General features: G+C 41.2%; 1 protein-coding gene across 1 annotated transcript in view; it reads right to left on the reverse strand.

Moving 5' to 3' along the window:
- Nucleotides 1-5790: 5790 nt before the first annotated feature.
- Nucleotides 5791-21874, reverse strand: part of ALG14 (ALG14 UDP-N-acetylglucosaminyltransferase subunit) — a 37928-nt gene continuing 21844 nt past the window's right edge. The window contains exon 4 of the mRNA XM_039339779.1: nt 5791-6788. Coding sequence (XP_039195713.1) covers nt 6558-6788 — 231 coding nt within the window. The 3' untranslated portion in view covers nt 5791-6557. The remainder of the gene's footprint in view (nt 6789-21874) is intronic.

Genomic DNA, 21874 nt, shown 5'->3' on the forward strand with positions numbered 1-21874 from the left:
CTGCAGGCGACATTGGGCATCTAAAGCAGGAGGCCAGTTGAATATAGGGTTAGGCTGCTGAAGTCTTAGAGATGGGGAGAAAATACTGGCTTTAGTTCAGAAGCCCTGAGGGTGGCATTGGGTCAGAATTCCTGCCAATTGAAAAGGATTTCCCACAGACTCCCAAATTTGCGAAACCTCTGAAATACCAGTTCTAACTAAACAGTGATGCAGATAACCTGGGGCAGAGCCAGGAAACACTGGCCAGCATTCCAAGCAAGATGATATTCTGCAGTCGGGTAAATCAGTAGCTGATTTCAAACAAGCCTGGATGTGAGCTTGGCTAACTAGTCCAGTATCTCCTGTCCACTGCCTTGTCAGAAATGCAAATTGTCCTTTAGTTTAAGAAAAAAGAAGAAGAATCCACCCTATTTAAAACACATTTCAGACAGTTAAGGTTTATTTCAGTCCATGAGATAACAAGATAGGCCAGCCTAAATTTACTTGTGTCTCTACTCTGCTTGGGTAATGAGGCCAGCAAGTTAACTTGCAGGAAAAGTTATGGTGCAGGGATTGGTAGAATTCCCAGCTGCTGGGGGGGGGGAGGGGAATCAATCACTCCCCTTAATGTGGACTGGGATTGGGGGAGGAGGCAAGTATTTGACAGATAGCTAGAGCAGCGGGTTTAGCCGTCTGTCACAATGTTTTGTTTGCTTTAGGATCCCTGTCCTACCGTTTTCTCTAGCACTATGGGATTTCTGCTCTCTTCTAGCGTCAGATCAGTCCAGGAGGACAAAACAAAGTGACCATGGAGGAAAGTCACTAGGCCTCAAGAACCAGATGTATGTCAGACACCATCCAATAGTTGTGCTGATTTGTGTTGGTGGTTTTTAATCTCCTCAGATGTGGATTATATCTATGATGTTATTTTTCATTGATTTTAGGGTTTACGTTTGTATGCTGTTTTAAAATATTGTTGGCTGCTTGGGGTCATGAATTTGAAATGGGTGGCCGTGTAAATGGAAATAAATAAATAAGCAACTGGAAAGAAACTGCACCAAGAGGAGTGAATAGGTGCTGAGAAGATACCATTCTTGTCATCATTGCTGTGAAGTGACATAGACCATACATAAAGTTTTGCATTAGAAAAAGATAGGTGTCATGTCTTCTGCATGGAACAGAAAAAAATAAAGTCAGCTGGCTTCAGTTATAGGCTAGGAATGAAAAGAAGGATGTGTTTGGCTAGGAATGAATTTGCAGATGGCCCAAAACTGGGAGAGAAGGCTAAAACTTCAGAAGATAGGACAAGGTTCAAAACGAACTTGAAAGATTTGAATATTGCATTCAGTGGCAAAAAAGGCAGGGCTCTGGGTTTAGATAGGAAAAATCAGATGTAAAGTTACTTCTGGTTACGTGACACCTGGTTCTCAATAGTACTTGTGAAAAGAATCTGGGTGTCCTGGTAGATCACAGGTGAGCCAGCAGTGTATCACAACTGCCCAAAGGGCCAACATAAACTTAGGCTATATTAGTAGAGGTGTACTATCAAGATCACAGAAAGTGGTAATTCTGCTTTTATGCTGTACTGGTCAGATTGCACTTGGATTACTGTGATCCAGTTTTGATTACCACAATACAAGAAAGAAGCCGAGGAACTGGAAATAATGCAGGGGAGACCAACAATGATGGTGGTGGATCTGGAGACAAACATTTATGAAGAACAGTTGAAAGAATTGGATAGTTTTAACTTAAGCCTAAACCTAATCATAAGGCCAAGGGAAATTATATCCATCTCCCAGTACTTAAAGCAGGAGTCGTCAAACTTGGCCCTTTTATGACTTGTGGACTTTAACTCCCAGAATTCCTCAGCCAGTGTGCTTGGCTGAGAAATTCTGGGAGTTGAAATCCACAAGTTATAAAAGGACCAAATTTGAAGACCCCTGACTTAAAGGGTTGTCATAGGGAAGGGGTTGTGGATTTATTGTCCGTAACACCCAAGAGTAGGGCAAGAATCAATGGGTAGAAGATTCGGAGAAGGGGATCCAAGATTGAAATATTTCCTGATAGAACTACAGATAGTCCTCAAATTATGATGACATATTCAGTAACTTTTCCAAATTATGTTGGTGCTAAATGAGGGGAACTTACAATCAGCCTGCAAAATTGCGGCTGTCATAGTGTGTCATGGTCCCTTGGTCACATGAAAAACTTAAAAATACTATATATCCCAGGGGTGTCAAACTCGCGACGTTATGTGACATGTTGTGAGGTATCGCGACTTTTTTTCCATTGCCAGCAGTGGGGTGGGCGCGGTTTCGCTATGATGCATCCGGCCCATGGGCTGGTTGTTTGACACCTCTGCTATATCCAATTGCCATAGTGTCAAACTCGCAACGTTACGTGACATGTTGTGAGGTATCGCGACTTTTTTTCCATTGCCGGCAATGGGGTGGGCGCGGTTTCACTATGATGCATGCGGTCCATGGGCTGGCTGTTTGACACCTCTGCTATATCCAATTGCCATAGTGATTTGGGATGATGAAAATATTGGTCCAGCTGATCTGGAGGGCATTAAGCAAAAAAAGGTTGTATGGAAGAGGATTTTTTTAGACTGCGGACTACCTTAAGTAGCAGTAAATTTGCCTCATAAATGAATGCTCCTAGGAACTGAATAAGCTTTAGTCATAACAATCAGTGGATGATCTTCCTTATTTACTAAACAATTTACAGTTCTACAAAAAGTCCTGATATTGTAACCTTCATCTGAGTCACTAGGCAAAAAGCTAGAACACATGAATCAAAACTAGAGGTCAGGTCATTCCCATGGATATTTAGCCTTTCACAGAGCCACATAATTGCTTTTAAGAAAATCCTTTAGTTTTCACAAAGAATTCACTAGTGAAGCACACTGCAAAAATGGTTCTGGTCCAACTAAACTATTAATATTTATTTATCTGACATCTCAACAAACTGCCCATCAAAGCCAAACATTGGCAGTGAAAAAACTGAGCTGAGATAGGAAAATTTATTGGAGAGATAAAGTTAAGTGATATTTACATAGATTTACAGCCCTGAAAATGATTTGTGTTTATGAATTAGACTGAGGCTAAGACAGGTTTAAATCCTGGCTCATTCATCACAATTAATTACCATCCTTCTGCCTTACCTACCTCGCAAGATTGTTATGAAGATAAGCTGGGAATGAAAGAGAACTAGGTTCCTTAGTTTAAAAAGGAAAGATGGAAAAATGTCAAATATTTTATTTTAAACTATCAAAGCCTCATAGAATTCACCAAAATTCAATGCTAATTTCAAATTTTTAGAATGTTGTTATTGGAATAAAAATAAAATCCTATAAACATGTATTTGAAAATAAAATTCGACTGAAGACAGAGGAAACGTATTTGCACAGATGTATGTATTGCACTGGGATACATGTGCCATAATATAATTCTGTGAACTCAATGGTTAAAAAGATTTTTAAAAATCCCATGAGTCTAATTTGAGTTCTGGTTTGTTGTTGTTGTTGTTGTTAATGGCGAAGTCGTGTCCGACCCATCGCGACCCCATGAACAATGTTCCTCCAGGTCTTCCTGTCCTCTACCATCTTCTGGAGTCCATTTAAGTTTGCACCTACTGCTTCAGTGACTCCATCCAGCCATCTCATTCTCTGTCGTCCCCTTCTTCTATTGTCCTCAATCTTTCCCAGCATTAGGCCCTTCTCCAGTGAGTCCTTCTCATTAGGTGGCCAAAGTATTTGAGTTTCAACTTCAGGATCTGGCCTTATAAAGAGCAGTCGGGGTTGATCTCTTCTAGGACTGACCGGTTTGAATGCCTTGCAGTCCAAGGGACTCGCAGGAGTCTTCTCCAGCACCATAGTTCAAAGGCCTCAATTCTGAGTTCTGGTTACCACATAATAAAGGGCCAGTTTGGTGTGGTGGTTAAGGCATTAGGCTAGATGTAAGTTCTAGTCTCACCTTGGGCACGAAGCCAGCTGGGTGACCTTGGGCCAGTCACACACACTCAACCCTAGGAAGGAAGGCAGTGGCAAACCACATCTGAAAAACCTTACTAAGAAAATTACAGGGTTCCAAGACAACTGCAGTCTCTGAGAATTAGACGTAATTGAATGGAAGGGGAAAAAAACCCCCAAAGTCTATGCATATATGTTGTGTAGGGATAACATAGGGGTTAGGGATATGCAATACAATGCAGACAGGCTGCACTACAGATGAAACAGCCCATGCTAGTGGAGAACCAATGGGGGTTGAAGTCCACAATATATGGAGATTATTGAGTCGCTTCAGTTTTACTGCTCTGTAAGACACACTTGGAAAGAGATTGAATTACACTACTGGCTCTAGCTGAATTCCATTCAACTGTTCAGTTACCCCTCTCTAAAAGATTCAGAAATATATGCCTGTTATTTTTCATTTTTAAAAAATCAGTGTCATCAAAAGAGTTTGCCAAGCCAAATCTGATTGCTATGGGTACCATCATAATTATGTCAATTTCCACTTTTTTTGTTAAAATGAAAATGGAGCTACTCAAAAAAAAAAAAAAAACTGAGGCAGACCTCACGGGACATTAAACTTAACTTTGCAATCAAACTAAGGAAATGTTTGATGTAAACATTCCGCTAATGTTCTTTCTCCTGCCAATTTCACACCAACCTCCAACAGCATCAAGTTGGCATTATTTTTTTTTAGTACACATCTTCATTTTAATCATATGGGTAAAGTGCTGACACTCTTTGAAACTTGTCTTTCTAGCTCAATCAAGAGAATTAGAGAAGGAAGTAAGAGTGGTAAACTCTTTTAGTTATAAACCTTAGCTTAGGCTATTGTTTGGCTTCACAAATGGATCACATATAACACATTTGTTTTTCTTTCTGTTATTTTCTCCAATGTTTGTGTTTCTGCTAAAATCTATCCACTTATGTAATGCTGTATACCAATGACTGACATGTTTTCAGTGCTTTATACACAGAATGGTGGGTTTTTAGTGTGCTATATACACAGAATAATATTGGACTAGAATTTGTCTGATAATCTCAGACAACTATAACACATTTCAGAAAATCCAATCTCCCCTGAAATCTATTATTCTTAATAGTGTTTGCTAATTTAATGCCATTTCTGATTTAAGGAAAAGGATTTCAATTACTAACCCACATCTCTGGAAGTATTAAACAAACAAAACCTAAATACACAAAACTCATGTTTGCTGACACAGTAGTATTTTTCTTTCATTTCTCTCTCATCCCCACTCCTCTTTTGGCAGTGTTAACCATCGTTTAAGTATTTACACATGGGGCTACCAAGAATACTAAAAAAAAACCTTGTCGCTTATCTGATGAAAGTATCTTGTCTGAAATTTAACACAGTTAAAAAGATTTAATGCCAAGCTTGGAAAATCTGCCTTTCTTGAGAACAAATGATGCATCTGTTTGTGACATCCAGTACCTCTTTATTTCTTAACAATTCAAGACAAGGCTTTAAATCACAGGACTACTCTGTTAGGCCAAAAGGTAAAAGAAAAGGATAGCAGATCCAGTTTGGAGTTTCAGAAAAGGAGCAACAGAATGAAAACTTTTATATGGCCAAGTTCATTTGAATGTTCTCTTTATGCTTAAAATAGTCAGCAGATATTTTATTGCTTGAGTACAAGAAATGAGCATTGTTACACTAAAACAAGAGTATCTATCTATCTATCTATCTATCTATCTATCTATCTATCTATCTATCTATCTATCTATCTATCTATCTACAAGGGCAAATAAACCTCTGTTTGGTTATCAATGACAGACACTGGCAGATACAGAACTTTTATTATACACATTAGAAAACTACAAGATTACATTACTTTTCAACATTACTCTCCCTCCCTCCCTCCTCCGAAATGAGGTTGTATGAGCTATATCTTAAAATACCCCTCTATTCTGGAGGGAATGAGGGATAATTGGCAGGGAGAATCTCTATGAGAAAGTAGAGATAGTTGGAGGAACAACTAGCATCTTCTCAATTGACTTTTTCCATATAAAGCTTAATGGGACTGTATACTACCATCTTAACTATTGTTGTCAAACCTTTGTAGTTTGTGAAAAACATTTAGTCAAGAATATAAAAAACGGGAATGTAGCAGTAATTTCTCAATTCTGAGATGCTAGTTCAGTTCATATCACATACCAAGCTTTGTTTGCATATTTTAATGCCATGTCATAACACATCAGTATTGGTGTCATATTAATCAATTCATCCTTATTTATTTGTTTAATTTCTACAGCTGCCCATCTCAGACAAGGGACTCTGGATGGCAATAATAAAAAGAATTAAAAGCAATTATACTAGAGTACAAAAAATAAATATATATACATAGCAGTCAAGATTTTGGGGGAGGGGGCAACCTTGTATTTTGTGTTAAATCTGGACCTTGGATGACACCCATATACAGTCTGTTTGATTTACCATCAGGTCTAGCTTGATTTTGTGAACTACTGTACTAGGAAATATTGGAAAGAAATTCAGAGTCCGAAAAATGAGGTCATACTGGCACTTCTTGTATTTGTTCGTAATATGTCACACTATTCTCCCAAAATAGAGAGATTGGGGATATTTTTCTTTTAGAGCAGGCCACTGGACAATGAAGTAATCTGAAAAGCGGTAAAGAATTTTTCCTGACAGAGATAGGTTTTCAACACGGCAAATGCTCTCGACATACACAATGGTTATTTTCTTTAGTCCCAGTATTTTGAGTAAAAAAGCAGATAGACATATGGGGACGCACGTTCCTGGGCCATTGCACAGCACCTAAAAAGAAAAACAGAGCTCATCAAACCTTCCAGAAATCTTAAAAATATATTAGCAACAAGTATGTACGGTAGATATGCACAGTACATTCGAACGGATTATAAAATGAATCCAGATTTAACACAAAATACAAAGAAAAGGTAAAAAAAAAAGTAATGTTGACACAGGAATAAAACTTAAACGTTGGAAAGACGCACTTTAGCATTATGTTGAAAAGGTGACTGGATCAAAGATTTAATCGATGTTCATCATCTTGAATAAGCAGCTTTGTAAGCCAATCAGAACTGGGATGCCTTTTATATACTTTGGCTTAAGTGAGGAGATGACTCACTGCCCTTCTGAATAACTCATATTGGGAAACACAGTTTTAAAAAGACAGCTTTTTGGACAACCAGGAAGAGAGAAACCTCATGCTTTAGTTGAAGTCTCTTGAGATGAACGTAGAAACTGGGTGGCAAGGTCTTGAGTTTGTTTCCTCCTTGCAACTTTGACTTATTCCAGGGAAGTCTCTGAGCAGCCTGGCGTTCACACGCCTTCATTGTCTGGACCTGAGACTGGTCACAATGGGCAGAGGCCTGCTGGATCTCCCAATGAGTTGGACAAGCAGTTTCCTCTTCAAGGTGGTCATTGAGCCCTCCAAAGCCAAACTTCCTCCTCCCTACACTTCCTTACACTTCAAAAGTACAACCTTTCCAGGTTCCTAGGGCAGATTCAGCTTAATTGGGCTTTACAGCCTGGAAGAAGTAGCTGATTTTTGACTCATCAGCTGGACTCAGATGGGACAAAGCAGCAGTGTACCAATACCGACTCCCCTGATTAATCCAAATTCATAGATCCTGTGAGCTCAGGAAGGTAAGGAGAGTACTAAGTTGGCTCAGGCTAAGAGATAAGTACTTAGTGATAAAGACCTTCCCTCTCCTCCTCTTGCAAATGTCTGGAGGCTATGTTCTCAAAATCCTTATACCATGAAAGGAACACCTGTCCTTCCTCTTCCTTCCTCCTTTCTGACTATCTGTCCTTTCTCATGGTTGTCTTCCCCCACTACCCCTGATCTGTTACATTTAACAAGGTCCCCAGTTCCCATTTCTTTCCCCCCCTTTCTTATGAACTCCCAATCCCCCACCTTAAGACAGCTGAACCTCTCTTTTCTCTGGCATCTCCATAATTCATACTTGGCTCTCTCCTTTCCTCTCTACAGCAATACAGAACATATATTGGACTCTCCCTTCTGATTAAAAGTGCACCGTACAAGCTGTTCCACTGTTACCAACCCCCCGCAGGGCCTGTTCACTTCCATCCCCTCAATACTGCTCATTGTTTTAAACGTATTTCCCAATGAGAGCTGCGTTTCCTTTCACTGCTATTCCCCACTGACTGTTAGTTCCCCTACTGAGTGCTGTTTTCATATTTTCATGCTATTGTCCCTTAATAGGGCTGCTTTTGAATGCCATTCTCCCCCAATAGAAATAGTTCTCCAATGAATGTTACCTCTCCTTTTGCTGCTCTTTCCCCCCTCCCCCCCAAGTTCTCCATGAATGTTTTTTGCAGGATGGTTGTCTACTCAGTAAATTCAAATCTCCTTTCTGGGGCATATGTGGATGCCATTTCTGAGGTTCCTATTCACTCGGGGACACGTCATGTTTAAATCCCCTTTAGTTAAAAAATCTCAGTTGCATTTTGATCCCTGACGAGTAGTTTCTGAGCAGAGGTAGTCCTTGACTTGCAAACATTTGTTTAGCAGCCGTTCAAAGTTACAACCACACTGAAAAAAGTGACTTATGACCCATCCTCGCACTTACAGTACAACCGTCATAGCTTCCCCAGGTTCTCATGATCAAAATTTGGGCGCTTGGCAGCTGGCATTTATTTACAATGTTTGCAGCCTCCTGGGGCCATGTGGTCGCCATTTGTAACCTTCCCAGCTTGTTCCTGACAAGCAAAGTCAATGGAGGAAGCGGGATTCACTTAACAACTGCAGTAATTCACTTAACAACCATGGAGGGGAAAGTCATAAAGTCAGGCGTAACTCACTTAATAACCTCTTTGCTTAGCAACAGAAATTCTGATTTATTTATTTATTTATGAGACTTATATACCGCTTTAAGTGCAAGCACTCTCTAAGCGGTGTACACCAGTAAGCAATGTATATATATATTTACATTGCCCCCAACAATCTGGGTCCTCATTTTACCTACCCCGGAAGGATGGAAGGCTGAGTCAACCCTGAGCCGGTGAGATTTGAACCGCTGACCTGCTGAACACAGTCAGCTAAAGTGGCCTGCAGTACTGCACTCTAACTCTAACAATTGTGGTTGGAAATCAAGGGTTACCCCAGTATACATCCCCTTAAAAGAAAGATATAAACGAAGCTTTGGCCTTTTTTTACTGAAAGAAACATAAAATGAAATGCAAGGAATTTGGGATAGGCAAAGAAATCCTATTCTGTTCCCTTATAGAAAGAAAGACATTGTGAACTTAGACTGAAGGAGGAAGGTACTGTATGTGGAAAAAGGGAAGTGGGTGGGGGCACACAATAAAACTAATAAAATCATTATTAAGTGCTGTACAAAGATAAGCAATAGAGCTGTGGCCAATCTTTTATAATCCCACTGCATGATTTCGTGGCAGATGGTCACGGTTATTACGTACTCAATGAAGAGTTTTGGGGGCAGTTTTGGGTGAACAGATTAATATGGGAAAAAATGTCTGCTGTTAGATCCACTTCCCTTAATATGCAGTTGGCTCTGTCATAAATTCTGAAGATTTGTTGGACGTCATGTTTCCCCACCTTTTTTTTTTTTTTAACCCAAGCCTTCCTAAAGCTTTTTACACATAAGAAGAATGTGTCCCTCAATATGAGCCTAATGCATGTGAATTTCTGGAAAAACAAAACAGAAAAAAACAGAACCTCAGCAGGAGTCTGGTAGCACCTTTTCCAACTGTTGGAAAACTCCCAACCAGGCAGGAAGGGTCAAGCAGGAAAATAGCCTTGAGTCCTTGCGCAGCGAAGAAAGGCATAGTCCTGACCTCTCCTGCCAAGCTGCATGAAACTTTATTTGGTTGTTCTCAAGGGAAGGCAAGCAGTCTGGGATATAGGTAGAACACAACAAAGTTGCTGACCTGGACCTTTCATGAGTGGATCTGGTTGCTTGCTGACAATAACTAACAAACGTATTGAAAGGCAGCTTTTTTCATCCGATGATGCAGCTTATGCCTTTTAATATATCTTTTTTAGTTAGGAAAAATAGTCCCAGATGCCTGATTTTTTTTCCACCACAGTCTAACACTTCTCTCCTCCTACAATGTTTTCAGACAAAAGCAGGGGAAAGAACAGGGTTCATTGGGACCATCCAAGATTTCTGTGGGAAGAAGAGGAACTGGGAATGTGGTTAGCATGAGTCATCCATGAATTTGTTATAATTTGGCCTTAGAAAATTACATTCATAGTTCATGGGGGAGATAAATAGCTAAAAAGAAAAAGAAATAGCAGTGGTCTGGTTTAAGTCTACTTTAGTCTCTTGTATAACAATCTCTAATGGAAATTAATGGGAATTCTACAGTATTAATTATTATTCTGTAGGCTCAGAATAATTATTTTAATAGGCTATTTTTAACTCAAAAGAGCATTATCTCAGAATTCTTTGTGCTATTTACCTTTTCTATACAACATTTTTCTCCTAAATATAACTTACCACAGAATGACCTTTCAGTCTATCCTAAGAAACTGACAACACCTGGACTGAATCTCACAAAACATGAGACAGATCTTGCTCTGGAAGTATACCAACTATTGCTACCCCATCTTTAATTGCCAGCGTATAAGCAAAAAAATATACAGTAAAAATAGCAGCTCTAGCAATTCATACCCCAAAAATCCACTGCCACTTTCCAGGACCTCGTCTGAATATTTTTCAGACTAGAATTTCTTCTTTTCAAAGCTGAAAATCTTTTAAACAGACCAAAAAGGCACCCCAAGTAATAAACTGTAAACATAAATGTAAAAATTGCAGGTGGAAGGACTACCTAGGAAAACGTATTCTCACTCTCACACAGAAAGGAATCCTTCTTGTAACACTCACCTGTAGTGACAAGTCCAGGGAGTGTTTAAATACAAAAGAATATCCTTTGATCTTCAGAACGACTAGTCTGAAGATTGATGCTAATTTAAATTAATTAAATTTACCAGGCAATGTTCCTATTTTTTTTTTAATAAAGCTTCTATACACATGGTATGTCTCCCTCAAGCTGAGCTTGACTTTTGGTGAGGACATTGACTATATCCGCATCCTAATTCTGAATTGCAGATTCTGATTTCCTAAAATGTATTTTAAGGGTCAGGCTGCTGACAAAGCGTGCATGGAGGACACACAAATTGTGAAAATATCTGCGCACAGAGTATACTGTGTTATACATCACCAACAGGTCTTCTCTTGAAGCCCTGTGTTTTGTGATTCACAGCATAGGCCACAGGTGTGAACATTCAAAATTCAATCCAAAACAATGGAGGGGAGGGGGGTAAACCTTGGTGAAAACTTTAGGGAACTTATCTGAGAAAAAAACACGCACAAGGGTTGAGCCATCTAAAATCCCAAAATAATTAATCACGTGTACCAACCTCCTTAACCCTCCTTAAGATAGAGCAGAATTCTGTACATATAAATGCACATCTAATGTGGTTCCTAAAAACCAAAATGCAAAACAGCTCTTTAATGTACAGTATATTAATCCTTGCCTGGAAGACCGGAGAAAAGTATCAAAAATCATTTTTCTTTCCTCATCCCTTACCCCAACCATGGCAGATTATGAACTTCAACACTCTCCAGATGAAAGTGGCTTCAGTCTATTGAATATAGTAAATGTATTCATCTGACATTTACTGGTTCCAGTGAAGAAATCAGAGCTTCCAGCCTTGCAGGGATTAAATGTCAGCCAAATAGGCTAAACGTGGAGTTTTCAAATACATCATGGTGGTGAAAAAAAATCCAGTGTGTTTTAATTACAAACTGAAGATCTCTAGATGTTCCCAAGTGAAATGAAACTGGAAAATGACATTGTTCCCAAATCCTTCCAGCAAAGACTTGTCTTGAATGACCTGCCATTTTGCTGAAGGAAGCCTTGAGGTCTTCATTGGAGTAGGGATCTATTAGAGAGGCTGGTCTTTGTGAGCAAAATCCTGGGAGCGCAACAACAATCTATTTCCACATTCTGTGCCAGAGCCTCTTTGTAGCCCACTAATTGCCTGAATTCTGGCAGCAAGTCACAAAGGCACCTAACAAATATCTCTGTATTCCCTCTTTGCCTACAGGACACAGCTCAATTTACAAGGATTTTTCCCCCCCTTCCCTTCTGAGAAGGAATCAGCATGGCAAAATAACTAGAGCTCTGGGGGTGAATTCAGCTAGGTTTGCTTAAAATGTAGTCCTACTATTAGTTATGCGTATCTAGTTTTAGTGGGTCTTAGGATATTTATACGAGTCTGGCCAAACTTTTCTCGGACTTTAGGAAAGGGGTGTGCTTGTGTGTGCTCTATGGCTTTTGTTTTTTCCCCCCCCAATATTTTCTAAAACCCCATTATAGCAGCTCAAGATGTATTAAGCCTCATTTAAGCTGTACATTTAAATATGCTGTAGCATGCATTTAAATCAATACACAGGCAAGAATCAAGTACCTCAGCGTAAAAGCAAAATCACCACTGGCCTTAATCCCCAGTTAGTAAACAAACATAGATCTAATATTTTGGGCAGAGAATGTTTCATTGTCTGTGACTTTCCGCTGAGTTGTTTCCTGCTTTTGATATTTTAGCTGCGCTCAGAATCTTCACTACCGGTAGCTCACAATTTTATTTATTTATTTGAATCCCACCCTTATTATTTTTGCAAATAACTCAAGGCAGCAAACAGGCTTTCATGGCTAAGGCGGGACTTGAAATCCTGGTCTTCTGCTTTCTAGCCCGATGCCTTAACCTCTAGACCAGGGGTAGGCAACCTTGGCTCTTTTATGACTCGTGGACTTCAACTCCCAGAATTCCTGAGCCAGCCACGCTGAGGGAAAAGGGAGAGGTTTCCAAGCTGAGCTATGCTGGCTCAAGAATTCTGGGAGTTGAAGTCCACAAGTCATAAAAGAGCCAAGGTTGCCTACCCCTGCACTAGACCAAACTGGCTCTATGAAGATGTTGTGGTATGTGAATATGTGTGCGGTTTTGCCCTGTTAATTAAAATTGTTCTTGAGTAATATTGAATATAAACATATTTATAGGAATATGCAAATTAAATTTAAATACAAATTTGAAGGGGGGAAGGAAGTGCTTTGGAGTACATAGGGACATGTGTGTCGCACCTGTCTGAAAATGCATCTTGTTCTGGACTCACAAGGCAGCTGTGGAATCCTGGGGAACGGCCTGGCTGTTTTAACAAGCCTATCCTTTAGTTGCACCTCCTCACAGCCCCAAAGCACTTTTTCATCCGCACAAAGCTCTGGATAGGGGCCGTCAGTGACTGTAGGCCACTCTGCCAGACACAATACCATTCTGAGAGAAGTGCTGTTATCTATACATGCCTGTGATTGGGTGGAAGCCAAACCGCCCACAACAAGATCTTAAAAATAATAATAATTAAAAAAAAATAGAACACACAGACAGTAATAAACTGTGCCTAGGCACAAAATTGCAGGCACGTTCTTGCGCTGGTGAGCTGACGCAATAACTCATCAAGAAAAAAAAATTCATTAAGAAAAATCAGAAGCTGGGAGGGCCCAAACTCATCATTTCAGTCAAATTAAACTTCTGATGTGACTAGAGCTTAGAGGAATTAGCTTAGGATACCTGTCCCTTCAACTCTACCCTATACCAGCTGGCTGGTGACTTTGGGCCAGTCATTCTCAACAGGGTTGTTGTTGTGGGGAAAAATAGGAGGACGAAGGAGTAATATGTATGTCCACCGCCTTGGGTAACTTACAAAGTAATGAAGGCAGGGGGAAAAAAAATCTAATAAATAAAATAAACTAAATAAAAAATACCGACTCGCCTGAGCACCAGCAATTCAACTGGTCTCTCTACTGCACATACGCCCCATTGCCTCATATTCTCCTTTTCCCAGATGCCTGCTAGTTCTGCTGTGCCCTCATGTAAACTCTGGGGAGTTTGGCAGCTTCAAGAACAAGGAGACGGACAGGATGTCTGCTTCTGTCGCCTCCACACTAGTGACACCGAGGTAATCAATTTATCATAACAAGGGGGTATCCTAGCAACTCTGAAGAGAAATCAAAAGTTCTCACCCTCTTCGGGGATGCAGAAAAACAAGTTTTTCTTGCAGCCTTGCAAAGATGCCCCAGCAGATAGGCAGACTGGTATTTTTATATTTTTAAAGAAGGTGCGATGATCCTTGGGAGGAAGACGAGACTCCTAAAAAACTGCCTTGCTCTGCAAGTGTTAATGACTAACCCATCAACTATGTCTAGCAATAGGTGTTCATTTAACAGCTGATCCTTGCACCGAAGAAGACTGAAAAAAACCCTGAAAAGTAGCAGAACCAGTCATCTCTCTTTGCTCATGGCTTACTGGTCAAATCCTATTTCCATTATAAACAGGGCTTGCAAACAGCTTCAGCCACCCATTGCCATTGGCTGGGCTAAGGCCACCAAAGACTTTTTCCATACTGACTGTGTGACTAGCCATTCTGAAATGTCCTAAGGCAGAGGTCCCCAACCTTGGCAACTTTAAGACTTGTGGACTTCAACCCCCAGAATTTCTCAGCCAGCTTGGTTGGAGGCCCCTGTCCTAAAGGATACCTACAGCCTTACACAGATCCAAATGTCCTAGACTGTCTTGATATCGTGTGGAGTGGTGGGGAGGATGTGGGTATCCCAGAGCAAAACGTGAGACTACTATTTGCCCTTTGCCAAACAAGCTGGAGAGCCAGTTTGATCTAGTGCTTAAGGTGCCTGGCTAGCTAGAGACCGGAAGCCTCTGTGTTCTAGTCCTACCTTAGCCATGAAAGCCGGCTGGATGGCTTTGGGCCAGTCACTCTCTCTCAGCCCAGCCAACCTCACAGGGTTGTGGTGGTGGTCGAAGAAAACAGGAGGAGGAAGGAATATTAAATAAGTTCACTGCCTTGAGTGGTTTATAAAAATAATAAAGGCAGGATGCTAAGTGCATAAATGACTTTGCAGGCATTAAAAAAGAGAGAGAGAGTTATGCACCTACCTTCTCAGTTCCACCCTCACCAACTTTGATCATTTAGAGTTGTTGTTGTTAACTGCGAAGTCGTGTCCAACCCATCGCGACCCCATGGACAACATTCCTCCAGGTCTTCCTGTCTTCTACCATCTTCTGGAGTCCATTTAAGTTCACACCTACTGCTTCAGTGACTCCATCCAGCCATCTCATTCTCTGTCGTCCCCTTCTTCTATTGCCCTCAATCTTTCCCAGCATTAGGCCCTTCTCCAGTGAGTCCTTCTTCTCATTAGGTGGCCAAAGTATTTGAGTTTCAACTTCAGGATCTGGCCTTCTAAAGAGCAGTCGGGGTTGATCTCTTCTAGGACTACCTCCATTTCTTCCCTATCTATTTGCCAGGAATTGAGAGGGACGGATGCCATGATTTTGGTTTTCTTAATGTTGAGTTTCAAGCCAACTTTTGCACTCTCCTTCTTCACCCGCATCAAGAGGCTCTTTAGTTCCTCTTCACTTTCTGCCATTAGCGTGGTATCATCTGCATATCTTAGTTTGTTGATATTTCTCCCGGCAATCTTAATTCCAACTTTTGTTTCATCTAGCCCTGCCTTTCTCATGATGTGCTCTGCATATAAGTTAAATAGGCAGGGCGACAGTATACAGCCTTGCCGGACTCCTTTTCCAATTTTGAACCAATCAGTGGTTCTGTGTCCAGTTCTCACTGTTGCTTCTTGACCCGCATATAGTTTCTCAAGAGACAAATGAGATGGTCTGGTACTCCCATCTCTTTAAGAACTTGCCACAATTTGTTGTGATCCACACAATCAAAGGCTTTTGCATAGTCAATGAAGCAGAAGTAGATGTTTTTCTGGAACTCCCTAGCTTTCTCCATGATCCAGCGTATGTTGGCAATTTGATCTCTAGTTCCTCTGCCTCTTCGAAATCCTGCCTGTACTTCTGGTAGTTCTCGATCCACATACTGCTGGAGTCTAGCTTGTAGGATTTTAAGCATAACTTTACTAGCATGTGAAATGAGTGCAATGGTGCGATAGTTTGAACATTCTTTGGCATTGCCTTTCTTTGGAATTGGAATGTAAACTGACCTTTTCCAATCCTGTGGCCACTGTTGAGTTTTCCAAATTTGCTGGCAAATTGAGTGTAGCACTTTTACTGCATTGTCTTTTAAGATTTTGAATAGCTCAGCTGGAATACTGTCACCTCCACTAGCTTTGTTGTTGCTCAGATTTTCTAAGGCCCATTTCACTTCACATTCTAGGATGTCTGGTTCGAGGTCAGTGACCATCTCATTGTGGTTATCTGGGATGTTAAGCTCATTCTTGTATAGTTCTTCTGTGTAGTTTTGCCATCTCTTCTTAATCTCTTCTGCCTCTGTTAGGTCTCTGCCATTTTGGTCCTTTATCATGCCCCTCTTTGCATGAAACGTTCCCTTCATATCTCCAATTTTCTTGAAGAGATCTCTGGTCCTCCCTGTTCTGTTGTTTTCTTCTATTTCTTTGCACTGTTCATTTAAGAAGGCATTCTTATCTCTTCTAGCTACTCTCTGGAATTCTGCATTCAATTGGGTGTATCTTTCTCTTTCTCCTTTGCCTTTCGCTTCCCTTCTTTCCTCAGCTATTTGCAAAGCTTCCTCAGACAGCCATTTTGCTTTCTTGCATTTCTTTTTCTTTGGGATGGTTTTAGTTGCTACCTCTTGTACAATGTTGCGAACTTCCATCTATAGTTCTTCAGGCACTCTGTCTATCAGATCTAATTCCTTAAATCTATTTGTCACCTCTACTGTATATTCATCAGGAATATGATTTAGTTCATACCTGAGTGGCCTAGTGCTTTTCCCTACTTTTTTCAATTTAAGCCTAAATTTTGCAACGAGAAGCTCATGATCTGAGCCACAGTCAGCTCCTGGTCTTGTTTTTACTGACTGTATAGAGCTTCTCCATCTTTGGCTGCAGAGCACATAGTCAATCTGATTTCTATGTTGACCGTCTGGTGATGTCCATGTGTAGAGCCGTCTCTTGGGTTGTTGGAAAAGAATGTTTGTTATGACCATCGTATTCCCTTGACAAAATTCTATTAGCCTGTGCCCTGCTTCATTTTGTACTCCAAGGCCAAACTTGCCTGTTATTCCGGTTATCTTTTGGCTTCCTACCTTAGCATTCCAATCCCCCATGATGATAAGGACATCATTTTTTTGGTGTTAATTCTATAAGGTGCTGTAGGGCTTCATAGAATCGGTCAATTTCATCCTCTTCAGCACCAGTGGTTGGGGCATAGATTTGGACTACTGTGATATTGAATGGTTTGCCTTGGATTCGAATTGAGATCATTCTGTCATTTTGGGATTGTATCCCAGTATTGCTTTTCCTATTCTTTTATTGACTATGAAGGCTACTCCATTTCTTCTGAGGGATTCTTGCCCACAGTAGTATACCTGATGGTCATCTGAGTTAAATTCACCCATTCCTGTCCATTTTAGTTCGCTGATTCCTAAGATGTCGATGTTCAGTCTTGTCATCTCTTTTTTGACTACGTCTAGCTTGCCTTGATTCATGGATCTTACATTCCAGGTTCCTATGGAGAAAAAATCTTTACAGCATCTGACTTTCCTTTCACCACCAGATATATCCACAGCTGAGCGTCCTTTCGGCTTTGGTCCAGTCGCTTCATTCTTTCTGGTGCTACTAGTGCTAGCCCTCTGCTCTTCCCCAGTAGCATATTGGACACCTTCCGACCTGAGGGGCTCATCTTCCAGCGTCATATCTTTTTTCCTTTTAGTACGGTCCATGGGGTTTTCATGGCAAAGATACTGGAGTGGTTTGCCATTTCCTTCTCCAGTGGATCACATTTTGTCAGAACTCTCTGCTATGACCTGTCCGTCTTGGGTGGCCCTGCACGGCATAGCTTATAGCTTCATTGAGTTACACAAGCCCCTTCGCCACGACAAGGCAGTAATCCATAAAGGGGTCATTTAGAGTAGACCAGACTTATTGTAACATGCCTAGGCAGTATTGTTTTAATTTTTTACTTGTAGGGGAGGTCAAAAAGAAAATTGACCTAGAGGGGGCCTTATTCTAGGGCAGTGATGGCGAACCTTTTAGAGACCAAGTGCCCAAACTGCAACCCAAAACCCATTTATGTATCGTCGGGTGCTGGGTGGGCATGGCCCATTGGGTGGGCGTGACCCATTGGGTGGCCATGGCTTCGGTGATAACGGCAGATTGGGTGGGACTAAAAAGTTCAGTCAATTCCAACTTTGCAAGATTTTTTTTCCCCCGCGAGAAGTTGAAATTGATTGATTGATTGAATCTTTTTTTTTTTTTTTTGCACATGGCGGCGGAGGCCTAAAGCAAAAAGGTTTTCTAAAACCCAGCTGAAGGCCTAGGACTGGGGCGATGGCATGCGTGCCCACAGAGAGGGCTGTGCATGCCACCTGTGGCACGCATGCCATAGGTTCGCCACCACGGTTCTAGGGTCTATCAAATAAGGCAGAGGCCATAGATCGAGTGGCTCCAAAAATTTTATTACAAACTCTCTTTGTCTGGGCTTCAAGAACAAATTTGTCATTTACATTTGTGGAATAGTGCAAGGCTGGAGCCGCCCCCCCGGGGCCACATACACCCCCCCCCAGAGGTGGCATCTTTACCAGCAGATTTCTGGTGGAAAGATCATCTATTTAAGGAGATGAAGAGTGCTTTGCCATAATAGTTACCTTTTGGTTAACTTCTGAAAAGAAATGCTCTCTATCTTTCTTTGAAAGATAAACATTAAATAGAAAAGATATCTTTTATTTTTTTGCCCTGATACACAGAGCTCAATTACAAATATGCTTACTTGAAAAACAAGTCCCACTGTGCAGATTAAAGCTTATTACAGGTAATAGTGGCAGTGGGCTTATAACAAAGTAAGCTCTAGTGAAAAGAATGAGTCATATTTCTGGGTTACGTCTGCAGTAGCCGATGGCGTTGACATTCAGTACAAATAAATTCCATTTATTTAAAAAGAAAATTAGCTCAAAATAAACATGTTTAGGATTAGGCAGCAATTTACAGTTAATTGGGAAAGTGAAACCTAGCAGGAAATGGTTTGTTAACCATTCCTGGGAAAATCTTTGGTAGGAATCCTCATTAATATAGGGAAACAAGAGATGGCGGTGATCAAAAAGGAAACTGCAGTACAACTTTATGGAAGGTGCTGGGTGCTGGGGAGTGCCGAAAGCTGGCTGGGCATCAGAGGCAAGCCAGCCGGACGCCGGAGGGACCGCCTCTCACCGCGGCCGCCTCTCCCTCTCACCGGGTGCCAGGGAGAATTCCCAGAAGCCAGCTGGGTGGCGGAGGCGACCAGCTGGATGTTGGGGGGGCCATCTCTCACCGCCGCCTCTCCTGTGTTGCCGGCGGTTGGGGGAGGGCGCCGGTTGCCGCGTGGAGCTCCGTCCCAGTAGAGGGGAGTGGAGCTGTCTGCTGTAAAGCCACGCTGGCAGCGGGGAAGGAGCAGAACATTGACTGGCTGCCGGATAGGACAGCTGGTCCTGCGTAGGCTGCGCTGATGCCTCCAGAAGGGGGGAAGTCAGAACTTGAGCTATGGCTTTTATCTACACGGACCGGATGCTGGCTTGCTGATTGGGGTGGGGTTGGAGGACGGGCACGTCTATGTAAGGCACTGGGAGCAATCCACTCCCAGTGCTGACTTTTTCTTTTGCATGCATTAAAGTCTTGCTGGTCACTTTGTTCCTGTGTTTCTGGAGTTTGTTGGCAGCAGACAGAGGACAATTGACAACATGGATGTGTACATCAGTACTTTTGGAAGGTTACAGAGAGTTATGTAGCTGAGAAAGAAACATTATGTTAGTTGATTTAGGGAAAGCATGTGGCAAAATGAATGGTTGCATATCATGGAAACTTTGTGAGACAACACAGTGGGAGGTCAGCTGCTGAATGCAGTTAAGAGGAGAATACGACGGAAGCAAAACACGCATGAGTCTCAATGAATGCTTCAATACTGAGCAGAAAGTAAGACAAGGATATGTAATGGCTGTCTAACGTGTGTATGGAGAAACGTAGTCCTCAACTTATGACCGATTATTTAGCAACAGTTCAAAGTTATGATAGACCCCCCCCCAAAAAAGCTATTTATTATATGGTTTTTAAGATCCTATGTTTGGGCCCCTCTATAGTCATGTGACTACATTTTGGGCACTTGGCAATGGGCCACATTTATGGCCATTTGCGGCCCCCCCATAGGCATGTGACTGATTTATGATGGATTTGCTGAAACTGGCATTTATTTCTGGTCTCTGGCAAAAACTAACCCCTAGAGAACAATGGCTTTGCTTAACAACCATGGTATCCATTTAATGACTGGGTCTTTCACTTAATGACCACCCTAAAAAAAGGTAGTAAAATCAGGTCCAATCACATGATGATCCACCTCACAACTTACGACTGTAATCGACGCGCTCAATGACCATCGTAACCCGAGAATTACTTCTAGTACATGTGGAGATGTGTTGCCTTTTGGTATACAGATGATGCTATGGTGCTGGGTCCGAGTTCAAATAGTTTACAGCCAATGTTATAGAGACCATGATGTAATGAAGAGTTCAAATGATAAGATTACGGGCTGTTTCACAGGAAATCAGGAATGAACAATAGGAAGTTCTACACACAACGGTGAAAAGCGTTCTTTTGCTACTTTGTTATGTGGAAGTGAGAAAAGGGTATAATTAGGAAAAACATCCAGCAAACCTACATGCCACAGGGATGGGCTATTTCAGAACTTAGTATTGCAGGAAGGAGATAGGGTCAAGAATGAATGGGTGCTGAAAACAATTGAGTGCAGAATTTTAGTTGTAAATTGTTGCAGTTATAAGTTGAATCACCTACCAGACTTGATTTTGACAGTTGTTAAGTGAATCGTGTGGTCGTTAAGCCAATCACATGGCATTTAAGCAAATTGCATGGTCATAAGTCTGAATCCAGCTTACCCAATGGGTATTTTTTGTTGTTTTGGGCTGGAAAGCAGCAAAGAAACATGGCAAAACATGGTCACATGACTGTTGTTCATGGGACCCTGCAACCAGTTATAAATGTGAGCTGAAATGGAAAAGTGCCTGAAATGGAATCACATGACCCCAGGGGTGGCATGGCCGTTCTATGAAGATAGGTTATAAATAATTTTTGAGTCCATCAGAACTCCAAATGGCTTTTTAAGCAACTGGTTATAAGTTGAGAACTACCCATATTGAGCAAAGGTTAAGAATATTGTTCTGGCATCAGAAAGACTTAGCTCAGAATGCGGTTTATCCATTCATACCATCATCAGAAAGATAATCAAAACTAGGGCATAATAAAAAGAGAAGCAAGATGGATACTGGATTTGCTTGGCTGTAAAAACTTAGATTGCTTAGGGAAAAACTCAATAGCTGTATAGAAGTCAAAGCAAATGTAGGTGTAAGTCCGATGGGAAAAATAAAGCCTTAATAATCTTCCTTCCTGTCACACATCAGAATACTAGGCAGAAAGCAGTGTCCCAGACCCGAAAGAAACACTATGGAGATAGAAAGATACCTTACTACTAGGCTGTATCTCCCTGCTTTTTGGCTAATCAATTCACAATTGCTGGGTGCACTATGACCACATAGAGAAAAATTAAATATCGCTTGCTACCTCCTCCCCTTAAAAAAATATCTAGCGAAAGGAAGCCTAAATATTTCCAAAGCAAACATTCAAAAGAATGCCCTCTCCATTATTGACAAAACAAAGAACACACAGCTCTCTCTTACATGATCAGATATCCTTGCTTAGAAAATTGTTAGCCACACTGTGTACTTTCTGAATTCTGGAGATTGTATCACGGCCTCCCCTTCTTTGTACTTCAGGAGAGCACTGTACAAAACCAGTTGAAA

Source organism: Crotalus tigris, unplaced genomic scaffold, assembly GCF_016545835.1.
Source record: "Crotalus tigris isolate CLP2741 ecotype Arizona unplaced genomic scaffold, ASM1654583v1 scf7180000017739.2905288, whole genome shotgun sequence".
Taxonomy (NCBI): Eukaryota; Metazoa; Chordata; class Lepidosauria; order Squamata; family Viperidae; genus Crotalus; species Crotalus tigris.